This window comes from Ursus maritimus, unplaced genomic scaffold, assembly GCF_017311325.1.
Source record: "Ursus maritimus isolate PB19 unplaced genomic scaffold, ASM1731132v1 scaffold_12, whole genome shotgun sequence".
In the NCBI taxonomy this organism is placed as follows: domain Eukaryota; kingdom Metazoa; phylum Chordata; class Mammalia; order Carnivora; family Ursidae; genus Ursus; species Ursus maritimus.
Window position 1 is genome coordinate 35063898 of NW_024423564.1, and position 21239 is coordinate 35085136.

General features: G+C 32.5%; 1 protein-coding gene across 2 annotated transcripts in view; it reads right to left on the reverse strand.

Annotated features, from left to right (window-relative positions):
• Positions 1–21239, reverse strand: part of PRKACB (protein kinase cAMP-activated catalytic subunit beta) — a 123052-nt gene that overhangs the window by 44952 nt on the left and 56861 nt on the right. Inside the window, exon 1 of one of the 2 annotated variants that reach the window (XM_008690672.2) lies at positions 20089–20361. The exons of the other annotated variant lie outside the window; for it this stretch is intronic. Coding sequence (XP_008688894.1) covers positions 20089–20272 — 184 coding nt within the window. The 5' untranslated portion in view covers positions 20273–20361. Of the gene's footprint in view, positions 1–20088; positions 20362–21239 lie in introns of those variants that run through there. 2 annotated transcript variants of the gene reach the window in all.

The window sequence follows — 21239 nt, forward strand, 5'->3', positions numbered from 1 at the left end:
GACTGAGCCACCCAGGCGCCCCTGAAGATTTCTATTATATTCTTGTAAGTTCAGGTATTCATTTAAACGGATGCTTGTTATATTTTAATTAGCATTTCTAGATGCTGTTGTACCATCATTAATTTTTGCTCTAGAAAGCTTTTCAAATTATCTAATCTAAAGTGTTAGGATTTTTTTTCTTTATAAGTTGTAAGATGCAAAGATACCTAGATGTTTGTACAATTTTTTATCTTTGAAATTCAAAACTTCTATCAGGATATATTTAGGTGTTGGTGTTTGTATTAATCTTTGTCAAAACACAATGAGCTCATTGAATCTATAGATTCAGGGTTATTTTCAACTAAGAAATTTCCCTGAATCACATTTTTTTTATTATTGCTCCTATTTTATTGGTCACTATCTGTTCTGAAGGAATGCTGTTCATTTAATTTGTAGAGTTTCCTACTCTAACATACTTTTTAGCTCATAATTTTTATCTTGTCCATTCCCCCTAGATTCTGGTAGGTTTTATCAAGCTAATTCTTCACATCGTTAATTTACTTTCCTGCAGTGATTATTTTGCTCTTTATTGCTTCTAATGCAGCTTTATGTTCTGCAAATGCCAGGTTCATTTTCTAATAACCATTCCTTATCATAATTTCTTTTCTACTCCTGCCTGTCAGCCAGCTCTCTTCTCATCCTACTGTCTTTTTTTTTTTTTAATCTTATCTTTCAAGTAAACACAGATTCATGTTCACTTGGAATTTTTAAGAATTCAACATAGATGTTATTTATAATTTCTTATTTTTAAACTCTCCCCAATACATTTTCTAAATATAAGTTCACTCTTTTCCTCTTCAAGTCTGTGATTTATCCTTTAATGATGCATAATCTCATTCATAGGCTCCATGTTGTGGCTTTTCTTGTCTATCCATTTATAAACAATGAGAAGCCTTTCAGAACTTTACAAATGCCCCCAAATAAGGTGGATCTTCTCACTTCATATTGTGGTGTGTTAGAGTCAACTTCTCAGATCTTTTAATTGGTACATATTTATATTATCACCTAAATAATTCAGGGACTTTCAGAAATGGGAATGGAGGCAGGACCATAGGGTTTCTTACTGGTGGTGATGCCCACCACATCAAGGAAGAGCCCTGTTATATCTGGAAGTAGAAAAGCCATATTTTCAACTTGGAATAGCTTAACAAATTCTTGGCTGACCCATAACTGTTTTAAAATGAAAGTAATCACCAGTGTTGGATCTTCTACTCATCTCCTCCAAAGCCCTTCTTATAAGCTTCATCTATCATTCCAAGTTGGTGAGGATGAAACTATTGCTTATTAATTTTCCATAAAGGCAAGCTACTCAAAGTAAAACTGTTAGACTTTGGTGTAAGATCTTCAATCTGATACTGTATATTTCTGGGCAAGTACACTTTCTTAATTCTAGAACTGAGACTGATCAACTGTTTTTCCATTTTGTGTTCTTATATAGTTAATCAGGAAAATACAGACCTAGAAAGGGGCATTAAGTAAATGCTTGTGCTCAAGTCTGTAACTTCCCTGTCATTCACAGCAAGTTAAGCTTCCTCTTCAGAGATTTGCCCTCCATTGCAGCTAGGCCAGTAAAAGTTCTCTCCTGGGATCTTGAAATAAGGGTTCTAGTTTTGTTCTGATAAGCATATGAATCAAAAACTAAAACACATGACTGATATTTTTTCATTGATAATGTAAGAAAAGAACTCAAATATGGGTAATTTTTAGTCATTCATTTATTCCATAAGAATTTATGAATTCATTACTACATTTGGTGCCCTGGGACAGCTACTGGAAACACAGAGATTAACTCAGCACTACCCTTGACTTGAGGAGTTCAAAGTTTGGAGATTGGAAACTGACATGCCAGTATATAATTTCAGTATAATATAAACAACTGTTACAGTTTGTAAGTCTGTTTTGGGAGTATAAGGGAATCACTTAACTCTTTAGAGTCAATGATGAAGGCACTGAAAAACATAGCTGGTTTTCATAATTTTTGTGATAGAAGATATAAATACAGAAAGGTAGCAAGGAATAATATGTAGTATAGTATGGCCAGATCAGAATTTTATGAGAGAGATGCAGATAAATAAAGCCAGAAAGGTAGGTCATTGATCTTACATACTTTACTTTAAGGAATTTCACCTTTATCTTAGAGACAATAAGGAATAACTGAAAGTTTTCATGTTGGGTTATGAAATGGGCATATTGGCATTTAAAAAATGGCAGCATGTTAAATGGTCTGGAGGGGTATAAAACTGGCAGCTGAGAGGCTAGTGAAGCAATTACTAGAATAGGACTGAGAATATATAGAATGCTTAATCTTAAGCATTCCCGGTGTTAGTGTGACTAGAGAAAACTGAGTGATTTCTGATGCATTTCTGTTATAGAATCAATAAAAATTAATGACTGAGTACCTGCCTGGGGTGGGGTTAAAAACAAGTTAGGAATTACTATAAGGTTTCTGTTTTAAATTCCTACATGGGCCCTGGGATCATTAACAGAAATCAGAATCAACGAAAAAGAAGTAGATTTGGGATGGAAAGAGAAAATTCACGTTTGAGCTGAATGTTCAGGTAACAACTGAAGATGTGGGCATCGATGAGATCATTCAGAAAGAATATAGCATTAAGAGAGGGCCAAAGATAGATTCTCAGAGAAACCTAACACTTAATAGGCAGGAAGGAGAAAAAGAGTAGCTTTTTAACTAGAAAAATACCACATGCATATAAATACCACATGTATAGCTATAAACTCAGATAAAAAGGACTAGCATTTGTTTATTTTTACAAATAAAATCACACTTCATTTGTGATTTCCCACATTTTGAAATGGCTAAGGCTTGGAACCACTTATGACAGGAGTAAAATTAGTTGAAACTGGACAATACTGAAAAAGTCAGAATGTCTAAGCGTGGTTACTAAGATCCCTATGGTAGACAGGGCTATAAGGACAAGCCAATACAGTCAAGCATATCAAATATCATCTGACTAATCCATACATCCTTCAAAGAGAAATAAAACAATAGAAAAGCAGCAACAATTTTCTTCAGCTATAACCAATACATCCAACTGTAAAACCTCTAGAACACCACAGTGGTTACCAAAAATTCTGTTTTGAAACCAAACTTTCAAAGGAAAACACTCACTGGCCAGAGTCAAAGAAATCTAATATTTTAAGTATGATAACCAGATATATTCAATTTTGATATCCATAGAAATCCTAAGGAATGTTAACATGTTGATTTTGTAGTATTAGCCCAAACTTAAAACACTAGATCAGAAGGATCTACCTACTAACAGGAAAATAACAATAACAATTCTTAATATCTTGCATATAAAAATGTCCTTTAATGTCTAATATCATTTTATAAACAAATACCTAACAGTATTGAAGAGGCTTATGGTACATGCCAGCAGGATAAAAAAAATATTTATTGGCAGTAATGAGGTGATCTCTAATTATGGAAGAAAAGGTACATCTATTTTGAATTCTGTCATTATATAGCAAAAACCCCACTCTCTCAGGTTCTGAATTCCAATTCCAAATCCTTTGTAAATTATAGACTGTTACACATTATAAGAAAAACAATATAACACTTTTCCTAAAAATGTATCAGATTCAAAGGTTAACTTATAAACATCCTCTTTTTTAGTTAAGCAAAAAGATGCTAATGAATTATGCTCTAAGCAAATATTTCTCACTCTAACAACAGGATATCTATTTTTAGCTGCAGGTTTGGCTTAAAGTGAACAGCTTTTACCCTATGATAAACTGCAGTATATACTGTAGGGTATTTTCTCAAAAAACATTTTTGGAACTGTTTCCCCAAAAAAAGTCATATTATAAAAACAAAAAAGGAAATTAATGATCACAAAAGCACTTATTCTAACAAATTATTTCCCCCAAAACAGTATCTCTGAAAGATTTTAACAAAGCCTCCAAAACCAAAATGCACATATTTATTTCATCATTAAATCTTTATTTTTCAATGAACTGTAGTTAAAAGCAACCAATAAATCAACAAAATTCTGGCAGCATCTTATTCAAGATTAATATTTTTAAAATATCAAAAAGAAGCTAACAAACATTAATATTAGAATGACAAACCAATAAATGGAAAGTTTAATTATCTTCAGGATCAGATACTTAAAAGAAATTCCTCTCTTATCATAGTAGGTCTTTAAAATACTCACTAATTTGTAGCACAATAACAACAGTATTTAATGAATACAATAAATCAAACCATAAAGACATAAAAACTGAATATTGGTATTGTCTATTAATAGTGGTTTTACTTGTTCACAGTTCTCAATGGATTTTAAAAGCAAATTACAATAATGCCAAAATGCAAAAGCATCAACAGAAAATGTAATTCACTGTAGCTCTGGCTTTACAATTTCCCCTTTAGAAAATATTTTTTTCTCTTATAGTTAAATATTTTTTAAAAACATATAGCTGCAGAGGCTCAGAGAGCATACTTACCACTCATGATGAAAACCAACCTTTCCAAAACATATTGCTCAAAACAACAATCCAACAGCAAAGGGAGTTATGCTAATCTCTAGAGGTAGACGAACCGATGGTGTAAACACATACACTGGAACATGCAGCACACAGAAAATGAAAATAGCTTTCTTTTGTTTAAAAAAGAAAAGCCCCTAGAAGCAAAGCATAACTGCCCAGCATGAGATATCACTAGTAAACATCAGATTAATGCCAAAGATGTGTATAACTAGATTTAATTTCTTTCAAGCTGGTTATCGTAGCCTCCTTCATATACCACTAGAACAACTCAAAATGGCAGGGAGAAAATGTTCAAACCAGGATGTATAAGATGTTCTCAATTATATCAGCATGAGTTGTTACCACGGCAACATTAGACCAGAATTATCGGTTCACTTGTAACCAAGGAGTAGCTTTTCTAAAGCTTTAATCAAGCAAGACAAATAAAATATCTTTTTATTTTAGAGCCACATGATTTAAAAATTACCACGTTTTTTAAATTTAAGCACTTATCTACCCCTTTTAGATCTTTCAAAGATATAAAAAAATTGCTGTTTTCTTCAAATACTCACACAATCCCATGTTGAACCTGGCAAGGAACAAACAGCAGAATGATTGCACCTAAACGTCTTTCAATTACACCAGCTCTTACTGCTAGCTGTGGACCTCACTGATATTAAAATGCTGTGTGCTGTTGCTAGTGACTATTGGCGATGAATCTTATTGCCCAGATCGCTGATAGCTTTCATTTTTCATGAGCCAGAAAGCTATACTGCAGTACAAATGTTAACCATTTAAACATTCTGTATTATGGAAGAAACAAAATACAACACTATATATTTCTTCATTTATAAAGCAGAATCATAAAATAATTTATTTATAAACTTCCACTAAATTCAGCATTACAAACTATGTCAGATGCTACTTCAGTGGTTTTCAAAAGAGAATAATATTCAAAAAGTTACCGGAAATTATTGTTGAAATGTAAAATTCCTTACATCAAAAAAGATGAAGATGACAGATTGTATAGTAAGGTGGGCAGACTGGATAACATGGGGAACAGACTATTCTGATTCCCAGAGACCTAAATTTTGTACCGAAATGGTACAAAGGATCTATAGAACCGTTCCTTGTTAGTTTGGAACTTCAGCAAGTGAACTTGCCATTTTGAAAGCTGCCAGGGTAGGACTTGTGGTGATGGGGGACTGAGTAAGTCAGCAAATCTTTTCTCTAAGAAACAACTATGAAGCTGAACAAAATTGTCAAAAACAACGACTTTGTGGTTCTGGAAATCTAGCAATCACAAACAATAAATTGAGAAGCATGTATTCATGAAAAACTGTGAAACGTTGTATAAGAATAGTGGCAGTCTGTGGTGGTCTTGCTTGGTGCTGCTCCTGTTCCCTCAACAGCTCAGTCAGTGCAGTATTTCTATCAGGTAGGGCTGGCCATGACAACCAGCCACTTTGCTGCCAGAGAGGGCTGACGTGATATACAGAGGAGGAAAAAAAAAAATATCCCACACGTGATGCTGTCAATAAAGAAGCAAACTGTAGCAAATGAATAGGTAAAGTGTCCAGCTTTGCTAGCCTACAGTTGTGGCCCTTGGTAGGGATGAGCAGCAGACTAGTAGTCTAGCAAGAAATTTAATACAGAAAATGGAAATGAGAGAGTCAAAGAGGACCTAATAAGCTCTTTACATATCCCTGGCTAACCAGGAAGCTATTCCCATAGGGGAGACCCAAGAGGGCCCTGCAGAAGGTTAAAGCTGGTACAGACTTGAAAACTGCCTGAACATTGAATGTGCCCTTCAAGCCACAAATAGCTCCATCAGCACAGACTCGCTCAAAGTATTTGAGCACAACCTCTGATCAATCACTGAATAACAAGTAAGTTACACAGACACAGGGTAATCCCTAGCAGAGAAATCAGCAGCCGGACACCATGGTGGGCAGACCATACAGGCCAAAAAAGTTACTAAAGTTACTAAAAATAAATAAATAAAAACAACTAGGGAAGAAAAAATAATCAGAATCCAGAACTGCTACACAAATATTTTTTAAAAATCATTTTTTTGACAAAAATATATAATCCTTAATGAAGAGAAAAGGCAGGCAATAGAAAATGTCTCTGAACAGGCCAAGATATAGGATTTAGCAGACAAAAGACTTGAAAACAGCTATTAAGAATATATCAAAGAATAAAAAGAAATGTTTAAAGAATTAAAGGAAAATGTAATGGCAATCATATAATAATAAGTTTCAATACAGAAAGAGAAAATATTTACAACATAAAAATTATAGGCTTCGAAAGTACAATAACCAGAATTTACAAACTGACAATATAGGCTCAACAGAAGATCTGAGGGCAAAGACTGAATCAGTGAAGGTGAAGATAGATCAATACAAATACCCAGACTGAAAAATACAGAGAAAAAAAGATAGGAGAAAAATGAACAGAACCTCATAAACCTGTGGGATATCAAGGGTAGCAACATACATGTAATAGGAACCCTAGAAAGAGAGGAGAAAGACAAAGGGCAAAGAAAAAATATTTGAAGAAATACTGGTTGAAAATCCAATTGGATGGAAAACATTACCCCACAGACCCAGAATGTCAAATAATACCAACTAGAATAAACGCAGAGAGATCCATACCCAGACACATCATATTCAAGTTTTTGAAAGACAAAGAGAAAATCTTAAAAGCAGCAAGAGAAAAATGACATGCACAAGGAAAAAGCAATAGGATTAATTACCAGAAATAGGGAGGTTAGAAGGCAGTGAAATGATATATTCAGAGTGCTAAGAGAAAAAATTAAAAATTTCACAAAAATTTTCTATCCAAAACATTATTCTCCAAAAACAAAGGTGAAAAAGACATTCCTAAATAAATAACAGCTGAGAATGGTTTTTTTTTTTTTTTTTTTTTTTTTGCAAAAGGCTGAAAGGAAAGGACACTAGACAATACTCAAATTGACAGGAAGAAATGAAGACTACTGGAAATGGTAAAAATATAAGTAAAAGACTTTATAAATAGATACTTTTTTGTCTTCTCAAGTTTTTTAAAGGACTTAAATTGTATGAAATTGCATTGCTGGGTTTACAAAAATATACACGTAATATATGTGAAAATAACACAGAGTTGGAGAAGAAATGGAGATATACTGGATCAAAATAGCTATATTTTACCAGAATTAAGTCAGGATATACTGAAGTAGATTGTGACAAGATAAAATGTACATTATAACCCCTAAATCAAACATTAAGAAAGTACCTTTTAAAAATTTAGTTAAAAAACAAAGAGGAATTAAAATGGCACCTAATAAATATTTGCTTAACACTAAAGACATAAAAGAATAACAACAAAAACTATAAGACATATAGAAAACAAACAGCAAAATGGAAGATGTAAATCCAGCCATATCAATTATTACATTGAATATGAATGGTATATAAAGACAGATGAAAAGGCAGAAATTATCAGACTGGATTAAAAAAAAGCAAGGTCCAACTATATGCTATCTACAAAAGCCAGATTTAAAGATATAAATAGGTTGAAAGGAAAAGGAAAAGAAAAAGACATACCATGCAAAAAGTAACCATAAGACATCTGGAGTACCTAAATCAGTATCAGACAAAATAGACTTAAAGAGAAAAAATAGTACTTCAGACAAAAAAAGGACATTTCATAATGATAAAAGGGCCAATACATCTGAGAGATTTAATGATTAGAAATGTATATGCACTGAACAAAACAGCCCCCAAAATACTAAAACAAAAATGACAGAACTGAAAGAAGAACTAGATAATTCAACAATTATAGTTGAAGATTTCAATATTTCCCTCTAAATAATTCATGGAAAAACTAGACAGATAATCAGCAAAGATACAGAAAACTTGAATAATACCATTGAAATTTGGCATTTTATAAAACACAGCACCTAACATCATCAAAATACATAGTGTTTTTAAGCACACATGGATATTTCCATATTGAGCATATGCTAAATAATATATTAATCTGAAAGGACTAAAAATCATTCAAAATATGTTCTATGATTACAGCAGAATTAAATTAGAAATCAACAACAGAAAATTTGGAAATCCCCAAATATTTGGATTTAAATCACAAAGAAATTTAAAGGACAATTAGAAAATGTTTTGAACTGAATGTACAAACACCGACAAGAAATCAACATTTTATGAAATGTAGACAAAGCAGAGCTTAGAGGGAAATCTGTAGATTTAAACACCTATACTAGAAAAGAAGAAAGGTCTCAAACAGTAATCTAAGCTTCCACCTTAAGAAACTCAAGAAAGAAGATCAGATTAAACCAAAAACAAACAGCAGATCAGAGCAAAATTCAATGAAATAGAAAATAGAAAAACAACAGAGAAAATGAGTAAAACCAAAGTCTTACTGATAAACCTCTAGCTATACTAATGAAACATTAAAACTCATAAAACATAATAAAACAAGACAAAATAGAGAAGATACTAATTACCCAAATGAAAAATGAAAAAACATCATCATCACTGACACTGGAGAATTTTAAAAAATTACAAGGGAATATTATAAACAACTTTATCTTGATTATATAACTTAGATGAACTGCACAAATAGAAAGACACAAGTTACTGAAACCACCTCAAGAAGAAACAGAAAATTTGAAAAGACCTGTGAACAAATTAAATGTTGAATTAGTAATTAAAATTTTTCCCACAAAGAAAAGTTCACATCCATACAATTTCACTGGGGGATTCCATGAAACATCCAAAGATATAATACCAATCCTACATAAACTTTTTCAGAATATAGAGGAGGATGTGACACTTCCAATTTATTCTATAATGTCTGATACCAAAGCTAGACAAAGATCAAAAGAAAATTACAGACCAATATCCATACAATGCAAATATCTTTATCAAAGTATTAACAAACCTAATCCAACAGTATATAAAAAGGATTATATACCATGACCATGTGGGATTTATCCCAGGAATGCAAGGTTGGTTCAACACTGAAAATCAATTAATGAAATATGCTGTATTAATAAAATAAAGATAAAACTACATAATCATCTGAATGTCTGAGTAAGAAGCATTCCATGAAATTCAATACCTTGATAAAGTAGGACCAGAACTTCATCAAGCTGATAAGGGGCATGTGCGTGCATGTGTGTGTGTGTGGGGGGGAGGGGTACTACATAGCTTACATCAGAGATAATGATGAAAGATGGAATGTTTTCTCCCTAAGACTGGGAATAAGACAAGGATGTCAGCACTCATCACTTCTATGCAATTTTGTGTTAGAAGTTCTAGCCAGTGCAATGAGTTAAGAAAAAAGGCACGTAGATTTGATAAGAAAGAAAGCTGTCTTTATTTGCAGATGACTTGATTCTATATGTAGAAAATTCTAAGGAATCTACAAAGAAACTATTAGAACTAATAAATGAGTTTATTAACATCATAGGATGTAAGATTAATACACAAAAATCAGTAACATTTTAATATACTAGGAAAAACAAAAATCAATAACCTTTTAATATACTAGGAACAAACAATCCAAACATAAAAGAAACCACTCCATTCACAACAGTATTAACAGAAATAAAATTTTTAAAAATCAATTTTAACAAGACTTCTTCACTAAAAAATAGGAAACATTGCATAGAAATTAAAGAACATCTGGGGTGCCTGGGTGGCACAGCGGTTAAGCGCCTGCCTTCGGCTCAGGGCGTGATCCCAGCGTTCTGGGATCGAGCCCCACATCAGGATCCTCCGCTATGAGCCTGCTTCTTCCTCTCCCACTCCCCCTGCTTGTGTTCCCTCTCTCGCTGGCTGTCTCTATCTCTGTCGAATAAATAAATAAAATCTTTAAAAAAAAAAAAAGAAAGAAATTAAAGAACATCTATAAAATGGAGAAATATTTCATCCTTATGCATTACTCAATATTGTTAAAATAGCAATTCTTTACAAATTAATCTATAGATTCAGTACAATCTCTATTAAAATCCCAGCAGACTTTTTTTTTTTTTATTAAGAAATGGATAGCTGATGCCAAAAATAGGATTTAAAAAGTGCAGTAAAAATTGGATAGTCATATGAAGGGGGGAAAAAGGACTTCACTCTGTACCTCACATCATATACAAAAACAACTTAAAAAATGGATTTCTAGATGAAAGCAGAGAATAAAAATCTTCATTGCCTTGGGTTAGACAATGATTTGATTTGGCGCCAAAAGTAAAATCTATAAAAAAAATGATAAATTGTACTTCACTAAAATCACAAATTTTGTTCCTTAAAGACATCATTTAAGAAATCAAGACACACCATAGACTGAGAGGAAATATTTGCAAATTATGTATTTGCAAAAGAACTTGTGTTCAGAACATATAAAGAACTTTTAAGACTTGATAATAAGAAGGCTAAGATCCTCAGTTTTGGAGGTGGGCAAAAGGTTTGAAAATATGCTTCTCCAAAGAAGATACACAAATGGCTTATTAGAGCATATGAAAATATGCTCAATATCATCAATCATTAGGGAAATACAAACTGAAACCATAATGAAATACCAATTCACATATAACAGAATGGCTATAATAAGACTCATGATATCAAGTATTAACAAAAATGTGAAGAAACTGTAACCCTCATATATTGCTGGTGGCAATGTAAAATGGTAAAGCCACTTAAAACAATTTGGAAGTTTCTTAAAAGAATAAACATAAACTTAGCATATGCCCAGCAATTCTACTAGATATCTACTCAAGAGAACTGAAAGCATTTGTCCACTCAGTCTTGTATACCAAATGTTTATAGCGACATTATCCAAATAACCAAAACCTGGAAACAATCTCAATGTTCATCAATTGCTGAATGGATAAACAAAATGTATTATATCCATACAGCATGCTATAATTCAGCAATAAAGTTATTGATATGTTCTAAAACATGGATAAACCTCAAAAACATTATTTTAAGTGCAAGAAGCCAGAAACAATAGATTCCATTACATATTATATAATCCCATTTATAGAAAAGGAAAATCTGTAGTGACAAAAATCTATAGGGGCAGAAAATCTGTAGAGACAGAAAATGTCCAGAAAAGGAAATCTGTAGGTCCAGAAAAGAGATCAGGGTTTGTCTATGGTTGAGGTGAAAGTGGAGACTGATTGCCAAAGGGTACAAAAGAACTTTCTGAGGTGATGGAAATATTCTAAAAATGAATTGTGGAGATGGCTGCACAATTCTATAAATTTATTAATAAACACTGAACTGTACACTTATAATGACTGAGTTTTATGTTATATAAATTACACTTCATTTTTAAAAAGTCGTCAGGGCTCCTGGGTAGCTCAGTCAGTTAAGTGCTCAACTCTTCATTTCCTTTTAGGTCAGGGTTGTGATACGGAGCCCTGTGTCCTAGCAGGCTCCGTGCTCAGTGGGGAGTCTGCTTAAGATTCTTTCCCTCTTTCTCTCTCCCTCTGCCCCTCCCTGTGCTTTGCAAGGGCGCATGTTGTGTACTCTCTCTTTCTCCCCCACTCTGTCTCTACAATAAATAAATAAATCTTAAAAAAAAAAGTTGTCAAGTGCTCGTAAGCAGATCTTTGCTCTGGGAAGAACCACTTCAGTGGACAACTTATTATGTAAATATAAGGCTGGTAGGCATCCCATTAGCTTGGGGGAATGATCTAACAAAAACCCTTTGGAGCTAGTAAAGGCTGTTCTTTTCCAATACCTAATGGTAAACAAAACTAATTAAAGGGAAGGAGGTAAGTAGATCTGCATTAAAAATAATATGCAGATGCTGAAAGGGAGGGATTAAAACTAGACCCCATTCTTTCTAAGGTTCAGAATTACCAGAATTTCTTTCATGAATTTTAGTGATAGTATCTGTGGCCCATGAGTAGGAAAGTACACTGAACAAGCTTTATCAAAGAGGAAAGGAGAATCTGAGTTGGTGATTTAGGGTCCACATTAGAGGCACTATAGGCCAAACAACAGAAGTAAAGGCCAGGTAAATCACACAGTATAAATCCTGATTAAAGAAGATATTCACTCACTGCCCATTTGTTCTTAAGTGGGAATAAGAGGCCATTGAAATCAACTTTTCTAATGGTTCAAAAATATTAAAGTCCAATATTAATATGAAATCTTTCGTTTAAAAATCATTATTTTATATTTTATATATTTATATAAAGTAAAATTTATATATTTATATAAAATAATTTATATTTTTATATAAAATAATGGTATCAAATTCAATTATTTAAAAAATACCATGAGAACCAAACAAAACTTATCTGTGAGCTACATTTGAGTTACAGACAACCAGTTTTGCTATCCCTGGACAAGATGTTCAAGAGAGGAAGGCTGATTTTGGTACAACGTGGGGGAAGGGCTAAAGATAACCTTGTCACACATTCAACCTGGCATGGAAGTCAGGATCATGAAGCATGTAAGTTTAAATTAAGGAAACTAAATCCTGTGATATATCCCTTGGATAAGCATAACACTGGGAAGGGTGGTCACCCTTCTATTAAGAACCACTAAGGTCTTTACAGGGATCAGTCTCATCACATCAAGAGCAAGGGTACATCAAATTTTTTGGGACCAGTTTTAAACCATGAAACCATGTAGCAGAGGCAAAATCAAATGAGGCTAAAAAAGAGACCACTAGCTTATATATTAATCAAAATACCCATCTCTTTCTTCATCTATGCTTTGAAAGGAAGATTAGCCTCTCTGTAATGAGTAAACTGTCAAAAGTTTAGCAATATTTGAAGGGGGCTGGAAGGAGACACCAAAAAAAGTGCTGCTTAGCAGTCCTGCTAATATGAACAGATGAGTGCAAATGATTAATCTGAATATTTAAAAGATGAAACCTTATTTGTATCCTAAGTGGGCCATACTAGTTATACAACTAGTTAAAAGCTGAGTTAAGGGGCGCCTAGGTGGCTCAGTCGTTAAGCGCCTGCCTTCAGCTCAGGGCGTGATCCTGGCGTTCTGCTATCGAGCCCCACATCAGGCTCCTCCGCTGGGAGCCTGCTTTTTCCTCTCCCACTCCCCCTCCTTGTGTTCCCCCTCTCACTGGCTGTCTCTCTCTCTGTCAAATAAATAAATAAAATCTTTAAAAAAAAAAAAGCTGAGTTAAAAGCAGCCATTATTTTAGGACTTTGCAAGTAATATTCAACCCTTCAGAGAATATATCACTCCAGTTTCAATTTATTAGCTCTTTTTGGATGGCATCTTATTTTCGAAGTTCTCTTTCTGTTTTTCTTACACACACATATATATAGAAAGATTTCACAGAACAGGTACTAAAAGCATGGGCTTTGGAGCCAGACTGCCCAGGTTCAAATTTCTTCCTTTAGATAAGTTATCTAGAAGAAATTACTGTCCCTCAATGTGCTTTAGTCTCTTCATCTGTAAGATGTGGATGATAATAATAATTACCCTACTGGGTTTTTTAAAGGATTACATAAATGAATATATGCAATGTCCTTAGCACAATGTCTGACAGATAATAAATAAATGTTTCATGTGATAATGTATAGGACAATATTCCACCCAGGGAATGTGGGAATGAAAGGATAAGAGTCACTGCTATATTGCACAATCAGAATTATGTGATATACTTTATAATATGACTGAATCTCCAACCCAACTAGATTATAGTCTGTTGATTACTAAGGAACATCTAATGATAATGCTCTTTTCAACAACTAAAACACGTCTCTCAGACCATTTGCTCCTAATAATTGATCAATTTTGAAAAGTGGAAAATTCTGATAAACACAAATAATAAAGGAGAAAATAAAGCATGCTTGATGTGTCAGAAAATTATACGAGGGAATTTAAACGTCTTCTCTGAATATTGAAACAAATTTAACTCCAAAAGGATATATTACTTCTATATCTGGGGTGCAATTAATTTAATACAAAAGCCTTAAAACAGTCATAACAATTCTCTAAATTTGTCCTATAAAATATAAAAATAATATATACAAAGATTTTGCTATAAGGATGTTTACCACAGCATTTTTTTATATAATACCAAAAATTAAAAACAATCTAGATGGCAAGTGATCAGTTAAATAAACTGTGGTACAACCTTACAATTGAAAACAAAACAGCCATCTTAAAAGATATTGTGGAACAACTCTTTATGAAGAGCAAAAATGTAATAAAACACTGTACTAAAAAATCCAAATTTAGGGGCTGGTGGAAATTTGTTTATCTATGCAAAAAATAGTCTATATATACAAAAGATATCTATATCTACAACTGTAAGACTATATATACAAAAGATGTTAGCAATGGTTATCTTTTGGTGGAAATGTGTGATTTTTTACATTTTTCTTTGTTTTTTCTAAGGTTTGCAAATTTTCTCCAATGAAGATATATTATTTGCTAATCAGATTAAAACGTTATGAGGGAAAAAGTGCTTCTCTAACTTTAATGTGCATACAAATCAGCTGGGTAATTCTGTTAGAATAAAGATTCTGACACAGGTTTGATAGGGCTTGAGAGTTTTTTTTTTTTTTTAAGATTTTATTTATTTATTTGTCAGAGAGAGCACAAGCAGGCGGAGTGGCAGGCAGAGTAGGCAGAGGGAGAAGCAGACTCCCCAGTGAGTAGGGAGCCCAATGTGGGACTAGATCCAGGACCCTCGGATCATGACCTGAGCCAAACGCAGACAGATGCTTACCTGACTGAGCCACCCAGGCATCCTGAGAGTCGTCCTTTATAACAGGCACCCAGGTGATGCTAATGCTGTTGGATTGGGAATACCCTTTGAGTAGCAAGACACTACCTAGAATATATACTTAATTTTTCTTCTTCTCTACCCATGGAGTATGGGTATTCTTGCAAAACACAAGCAAATAGAAGCTACTCTTTATATTATTAAACTTGATATACTACTTGGCATTGCTAAGTAGCCCATGGAAACATGTTCTAATTTTAAATTATTTAATATTCCAATTATTTTAGTATAAGGTCTCCTGATTATTCAAATTCTTATAAGCAATCATGATAAAAATACACCAATTACACTGAAGAGTTTAGTGCCTCCAGAATGTTCAGGTCATGTTCAGGTGAGCATTTTACTGCTTTTGGTTAATGACCATAAGCCTTTGAAATAAACTGTAAAGATCATAATTGAACAAATTAGAGAAAGATTGTTAGTGTAAGACCATAGTGATATTTAATGGCAATCTAATAAACAACTCAGTGTTTGTTGAGAACTATGCTGGCAATACCAAAAATAAATTGACAAATTTATGCCCTCTTGGAGTTCAAAGTCAAATAGGGGAGATAGGTAACTTAAGGACTAATGTAATACAACTTTAAATCTATAAAATAAACCATAATGGAAGTGAGCATAAGACGATAAGAGAACATAGGAAGAGATTATGAATTCTAATGGAATGAAAAACAGGAAAAGAATGCTTTGGTGATTTTGTTAGAGATAATACTTGAGCAGAGTCTGAAAGTATGAGCAGATCTCACCACCGGTAGTAGAAAGGAAAAGAAATTCCAGGTAGAAGAAACATCTTAAATTAGCACTGTTACTGTAAAGGGAATCCAGTGTCTGACTATTCATTTGCCATGGTCCTGTAGTGACCAAAAATCTTAGTTGTATTACCTGCCCAGCTCAAACAGAAAATCTTTAGTATCCAAATACATTTCCTTGCAGAATAAGCAAGTTAACTTTTCCTTTGTTATGCTAGTTAAAATTAAAATTCTTTAGGCCCTTTTAACAAAGACTGCATATATATTATTTTCCACTTTAAAAAACTAGATTAGCTCCCCACTGTCTATTAGAATGTAGTTCAAAATTCTGAATATATAATAGACTTCAAAGATCAGATCTACAGACTACCTTTCTGGACAATATCTTACTATGTTTCTTAAGTAAATCCTAAATTTTCATATTTTCACATATTTGTGTATGTTATTTATTTTCTTATAATAAAATAACATTTTCCTCCTTTTCTGAGTCTCAAAATTCAATTCATTCTTTATATTCTTGAAGGTCCCATCTCCCCTTAATGTTAACCTCTTCCTACACTAAGCTCCCACAGTAAACTTGTATTTTTAAGTAACCATCTCACTATACCTTAAATATTATGTTGTTTGTATGTTTGCTCTTTCTTCTCTTGTTTTTGAGGGTAAGAAATAGATCTTATTTTTCCCAGAGCCCATTTGTAGATTATGATACAGTAAATTCTCAAAAACATTTGGCAAATGACTAAAAATGGATTACTACCAAGAAGCTTATGGAATAGTTGCTGATGGAAAAAGCAGATAAAAAGATAATGCGGATGGTCTTCTAGCTTAGAAGTTACAATGAAAAAAAAAGTTACAATGACACAGATTCAGTGGCCTAAGAAATAAACGTGAAAGGGGTACCTCGGTGGCTCAGTTGGTTAAGTGACTGATTCTTGATTTCAATTCATGACATGATCTCAGGGTCCTGAGATCCAGGCCCACATTGGGCTCCACACTCAGGGAGTCTGCTTGAGATTTCTCTCCCTCTCCCTCAGCCCCTCCCTACCCCTTTCTAAAATAAATAAATAAATAAATAAATAAATAAATTTAAAAATCAATCAATCAATCAATCAATCTTAAAGGAAAAAAAAGAAATAAACATGAAAGTGAATTGTCTTAAAGACTGTATGAGCTTTGGAAAGGTAAAACTGACTAGATAAAGTGGTCTGATAAACCACTTTATCTAATTCTACCTGAAGAAATACATATACAAAATTCCTTATTTTTTAATATGGTATTTAAATCTAAGATTCACTCAGATGGATTTGTACCTACCAGAAAAATAGCCTGTCAATTCATGGGAAAGGAGAATAAGAGAAGTGTTTGATGGTTATGCACCTATTCAGTCCTTAAAATGTTCTTATTAGACATTTATTAAGTGTATGAAGTCCAAGATTTAAAATGTGAAAACTTCAATCAAGTTCAGCATTGTATAATTCGATACACCATTTATGATCAAAGGAAAATTTAAAAGCTAACCATAATACATTTGCTACAAACAGAATTCAATGAAAGTCAATACTCCTGTTCATTCTGAGTCAGAACAAAAAAGCAGAATTCCTCCATGTTTTTCTTTTGAACTTCATGTACATATATATGGATGGAATCAGCTGTTAAATATTTATGTTATTGAACAGGAATTCCTGTTACTTAATTTAATAATAAAAGATGAAACACAGTTAAGGCACCTGGAAACTACTATGTGGCTTTTATTCTGTATTTCTTCCTGTATTTACTGTCACCAGAGAAGAAACTTGGATTAAAACTTGTTACATCTCATAAATACCTAAATTGGTAATTAATCTTTACTCAATAGTTAACAAATCTAATTTTTAAAAAATTACATGTATTTTCTGTGCTTAGTTGATTTCTTAAAATAGCACTTTTGGAACAAGCATATTCAGAGTGTTTATTATCAGGAGATAGTACATTCCTTTTTCTTGTCAAACAAGTCATACAAGTAGAATGCTTTAAGTAGCTTTGAAGAATGTGGTTTTCATAAAAACTTCATACAGTCAAAATTCCTTCTATAACTCACTCTGTAAATGATAATCTGTGTTTTCATCACAAAAATAAACCCTAGAATTTTGAAATGATAGGATTCCTCTGTTTCTGTTGTATCAGTGTTTACTCCTCTACAGCAACACATTCCATAGTAGAAAACTAGAGCTTGTGTTTACTACACTCATCATTATGTATATAAAATTACTGTCTCTTTTGATATTTTTGGGATGTGAAAGAGAGAAGAGAGTAGAAGAATACTTGATTAGTGAACATTCAGTTACTCTAAGTATGTCTTGTCATGCCTATTATTTGCAGGGCTACAAGTCCTGTACCTAATTTTACTTGTGTTACAAAAGTATTATTTATTTTATTTTGGGACATCACAATAAAGAAAAATGTTAACAGCATTTTATCAGTCTGTTTTTTCTAAAAGAAATCATGCTCATGATTTTATCTTTGATTGCTAGTTTTTAAAATGTTTCAGAAAACATCACAGGCCCCATACATTTTTTAAAATGGTGACAGTATAGTTCAAACATAACTTTTAATTATTACAAGCCTGTGATATTCATTCATTTGAGATACACTTACTAAACAAACACCCACTATTTGGAGGAGTAGGTACTAGTGAAACAGAAACTAATTCAGTACTGTCCTCATTCTTCATTGAATGCTTAATCAAAAGGTCTTCAAAATGCATGAAAAAGATTTCCAAAGGGACCTAGGAGAATGCAATTTAACAGAACAGGACAAGTGGAATGAATAACAAACTTCTGTTGTATGGTTAATTTTAATAATGTAGTATTATTTCCAATATTTAACAGTTCATTAACTTGAAGATATTTGAGATTCCTCATCCATCAACCTGCTTTACAGCAGGGATTAATTATAAACAATCAAAACTTTTAAGTAAGAAAAATTTTAACAATATATATACTTTCTCCTTAAAACAGCTTGAAGAAGGTAAAAAAATTCTGATGCAGTAAATAAATACTTCAAATAAGTTTCTATAGAACCATGAAGGTACTGTAAAAACCAAGGAGTAAATTTTGTAAACCACTCTTGGTTTGTTTTGTTTTTTTAAACCGAGTTTTAAACTGCTATGGAATATATAAACAGAAAAAGGCAAAACCTAGTGCTATTTGATTATCAAACACGTCAAAAAGGGCAAAGGTACCAAGGGTAACTCTATTGTTCCTTTAATCACAATAACAAAAATACCTCAGGGAGGGTCCAAGGTGAGTAGTGGAATGGAGGCACTGGTGTTGTTTATACTGAAATTTATCTTTTAAACTGCATGTCACCAAAAATGGTTACATATCACCATTTTAGCAAAGCAGCAAGTCCAAACATTTTAACATGCCTGGAAAGAATGTGATGTATGCATAAACAACTTTTTCCTCCTTTAATTGCAAATAACATAAAATATAATTATAAAAGCTTTTGATATTTATAATGTTATAAATATAAGATTTTACATAGAATAATTATACTATGCCTTCATACTAGAAATCCTGCTTATAAAAAAACTGAAGTAAGTTTCACAAAGGCATTTAAAAATAAAAAATGGTAAACATAATAGAACTTTAATTATAAATTTAAGAGTCTTCCGCCCTAACTTTAAGGCTTATAAATCCAAAAATTAAAAAAAAAATTAACTTGTTTCTAAAATTTAGGCTTTTCACTTTTATATAAGAACAAAAAATAAAAACAAAAAAACAGTAACATACACTAGAAATGATATAAGAATTCTGTAGAAAATTTCCTACCAAATGTGACTTACTGGTTACATATAAAACAAAACAATGATCTACACAATTCAGTTCAACTTATAATCAAGTTTTTGTGGAATTTTGCAACTTCATCCTGCAAAATGTCCTTGTGAAAAACATAAAAAGACAAACAAAACATTGTTCTTTATGTTTGATTCTAAGACTCCAATTAGTATTTTAGCTTCTAGTTAAAATGTACCATTAAAAAAAAAAAAAAAACTTACTTGATCTGTCCCATAAAGCAGTATGTTCAGAGAAATGAAGGCTGTCATTTTCCAGAGCAGTTTTCTGATCATGTGCAGTACTTTTAGAATGTCTATGAAATAATCGGCTAGCAAAACCTTCCAATTTCTGAAGAGCAGTTGTACCTGTATACTGGTTACAGGGTAGTTCTTTATAAGCTGCCATTCATGTGCATTTACACTTTACTTAAAGTAACTGAAAGTTTTTCCAGAAGGAGCTCAACAAGTTCTTACACAGAAGCTAAGAGCTATGCATGTGTCAAACTTCCTGTTTGCAGGGTATTCAAACCACTACTGCTGTTCTGTTTCCTGTTAATATAAAACAGTACATTACTGAGCCTTTCTTAGCAAACCCTTCATCTCAACTAGAGATGGGGATTTTAAAGACTTGCAGGATCAGTCTAAAAGGTTTTGCTTAAGAGTGTTTAATATTAATATATAGCCTAATCAGAATATTAAAGATAAGGCTTTATATATAGACTGAAAAAAACTTTTTTAAAAAGAAAACTAATTAAACATGTATTACAATCCTATGCAAACAATTCAAGGCCAAACCACTCTCCAAATATAATATGTTAAAAAGGCTGCGTTTTTTTCCAGGAAATCAGCTAATGTACAGATTTTACAAATCCTTATAAGTAGTTAACTTTTCATTGAAAACTCATATAAAATGGATATTAAAAGCTCTTGCAAAACAACTTTATAAAGTGTTTTAACTAAGAAAAATCTGAACTAGCACTTAAAAAAAAGAACCGAATGTTGCTAACTCATTGACTTAAGTCTAATATATACAGGAACTACAAAAACGTAGTATGTGAGTACTGTTTATCAAACTTACAATCTGCTGACAAGTGCCTATCAGCAGTACATTTTAAAACATTCTAAAATATGAAAAAAAGGAACAAAATATAAGATTTAAAGTTATATAAAATCAGCCACAGCAAAACATTTCAAATGAGAAAAAAATTCCTTCTAGTTTACTGAAACATGTTAATTTTTAAAACTTAACACTGAGTATTACTGCTTCCCTGATCCCTAACTTCAGGTCTGACTTAGAAATTCCTTTGATTAAAAGTAAGTAAAATTTGCCATTTTTTCATTTGCAGGAAAAAAAAGTAACCTGTGACATTTAA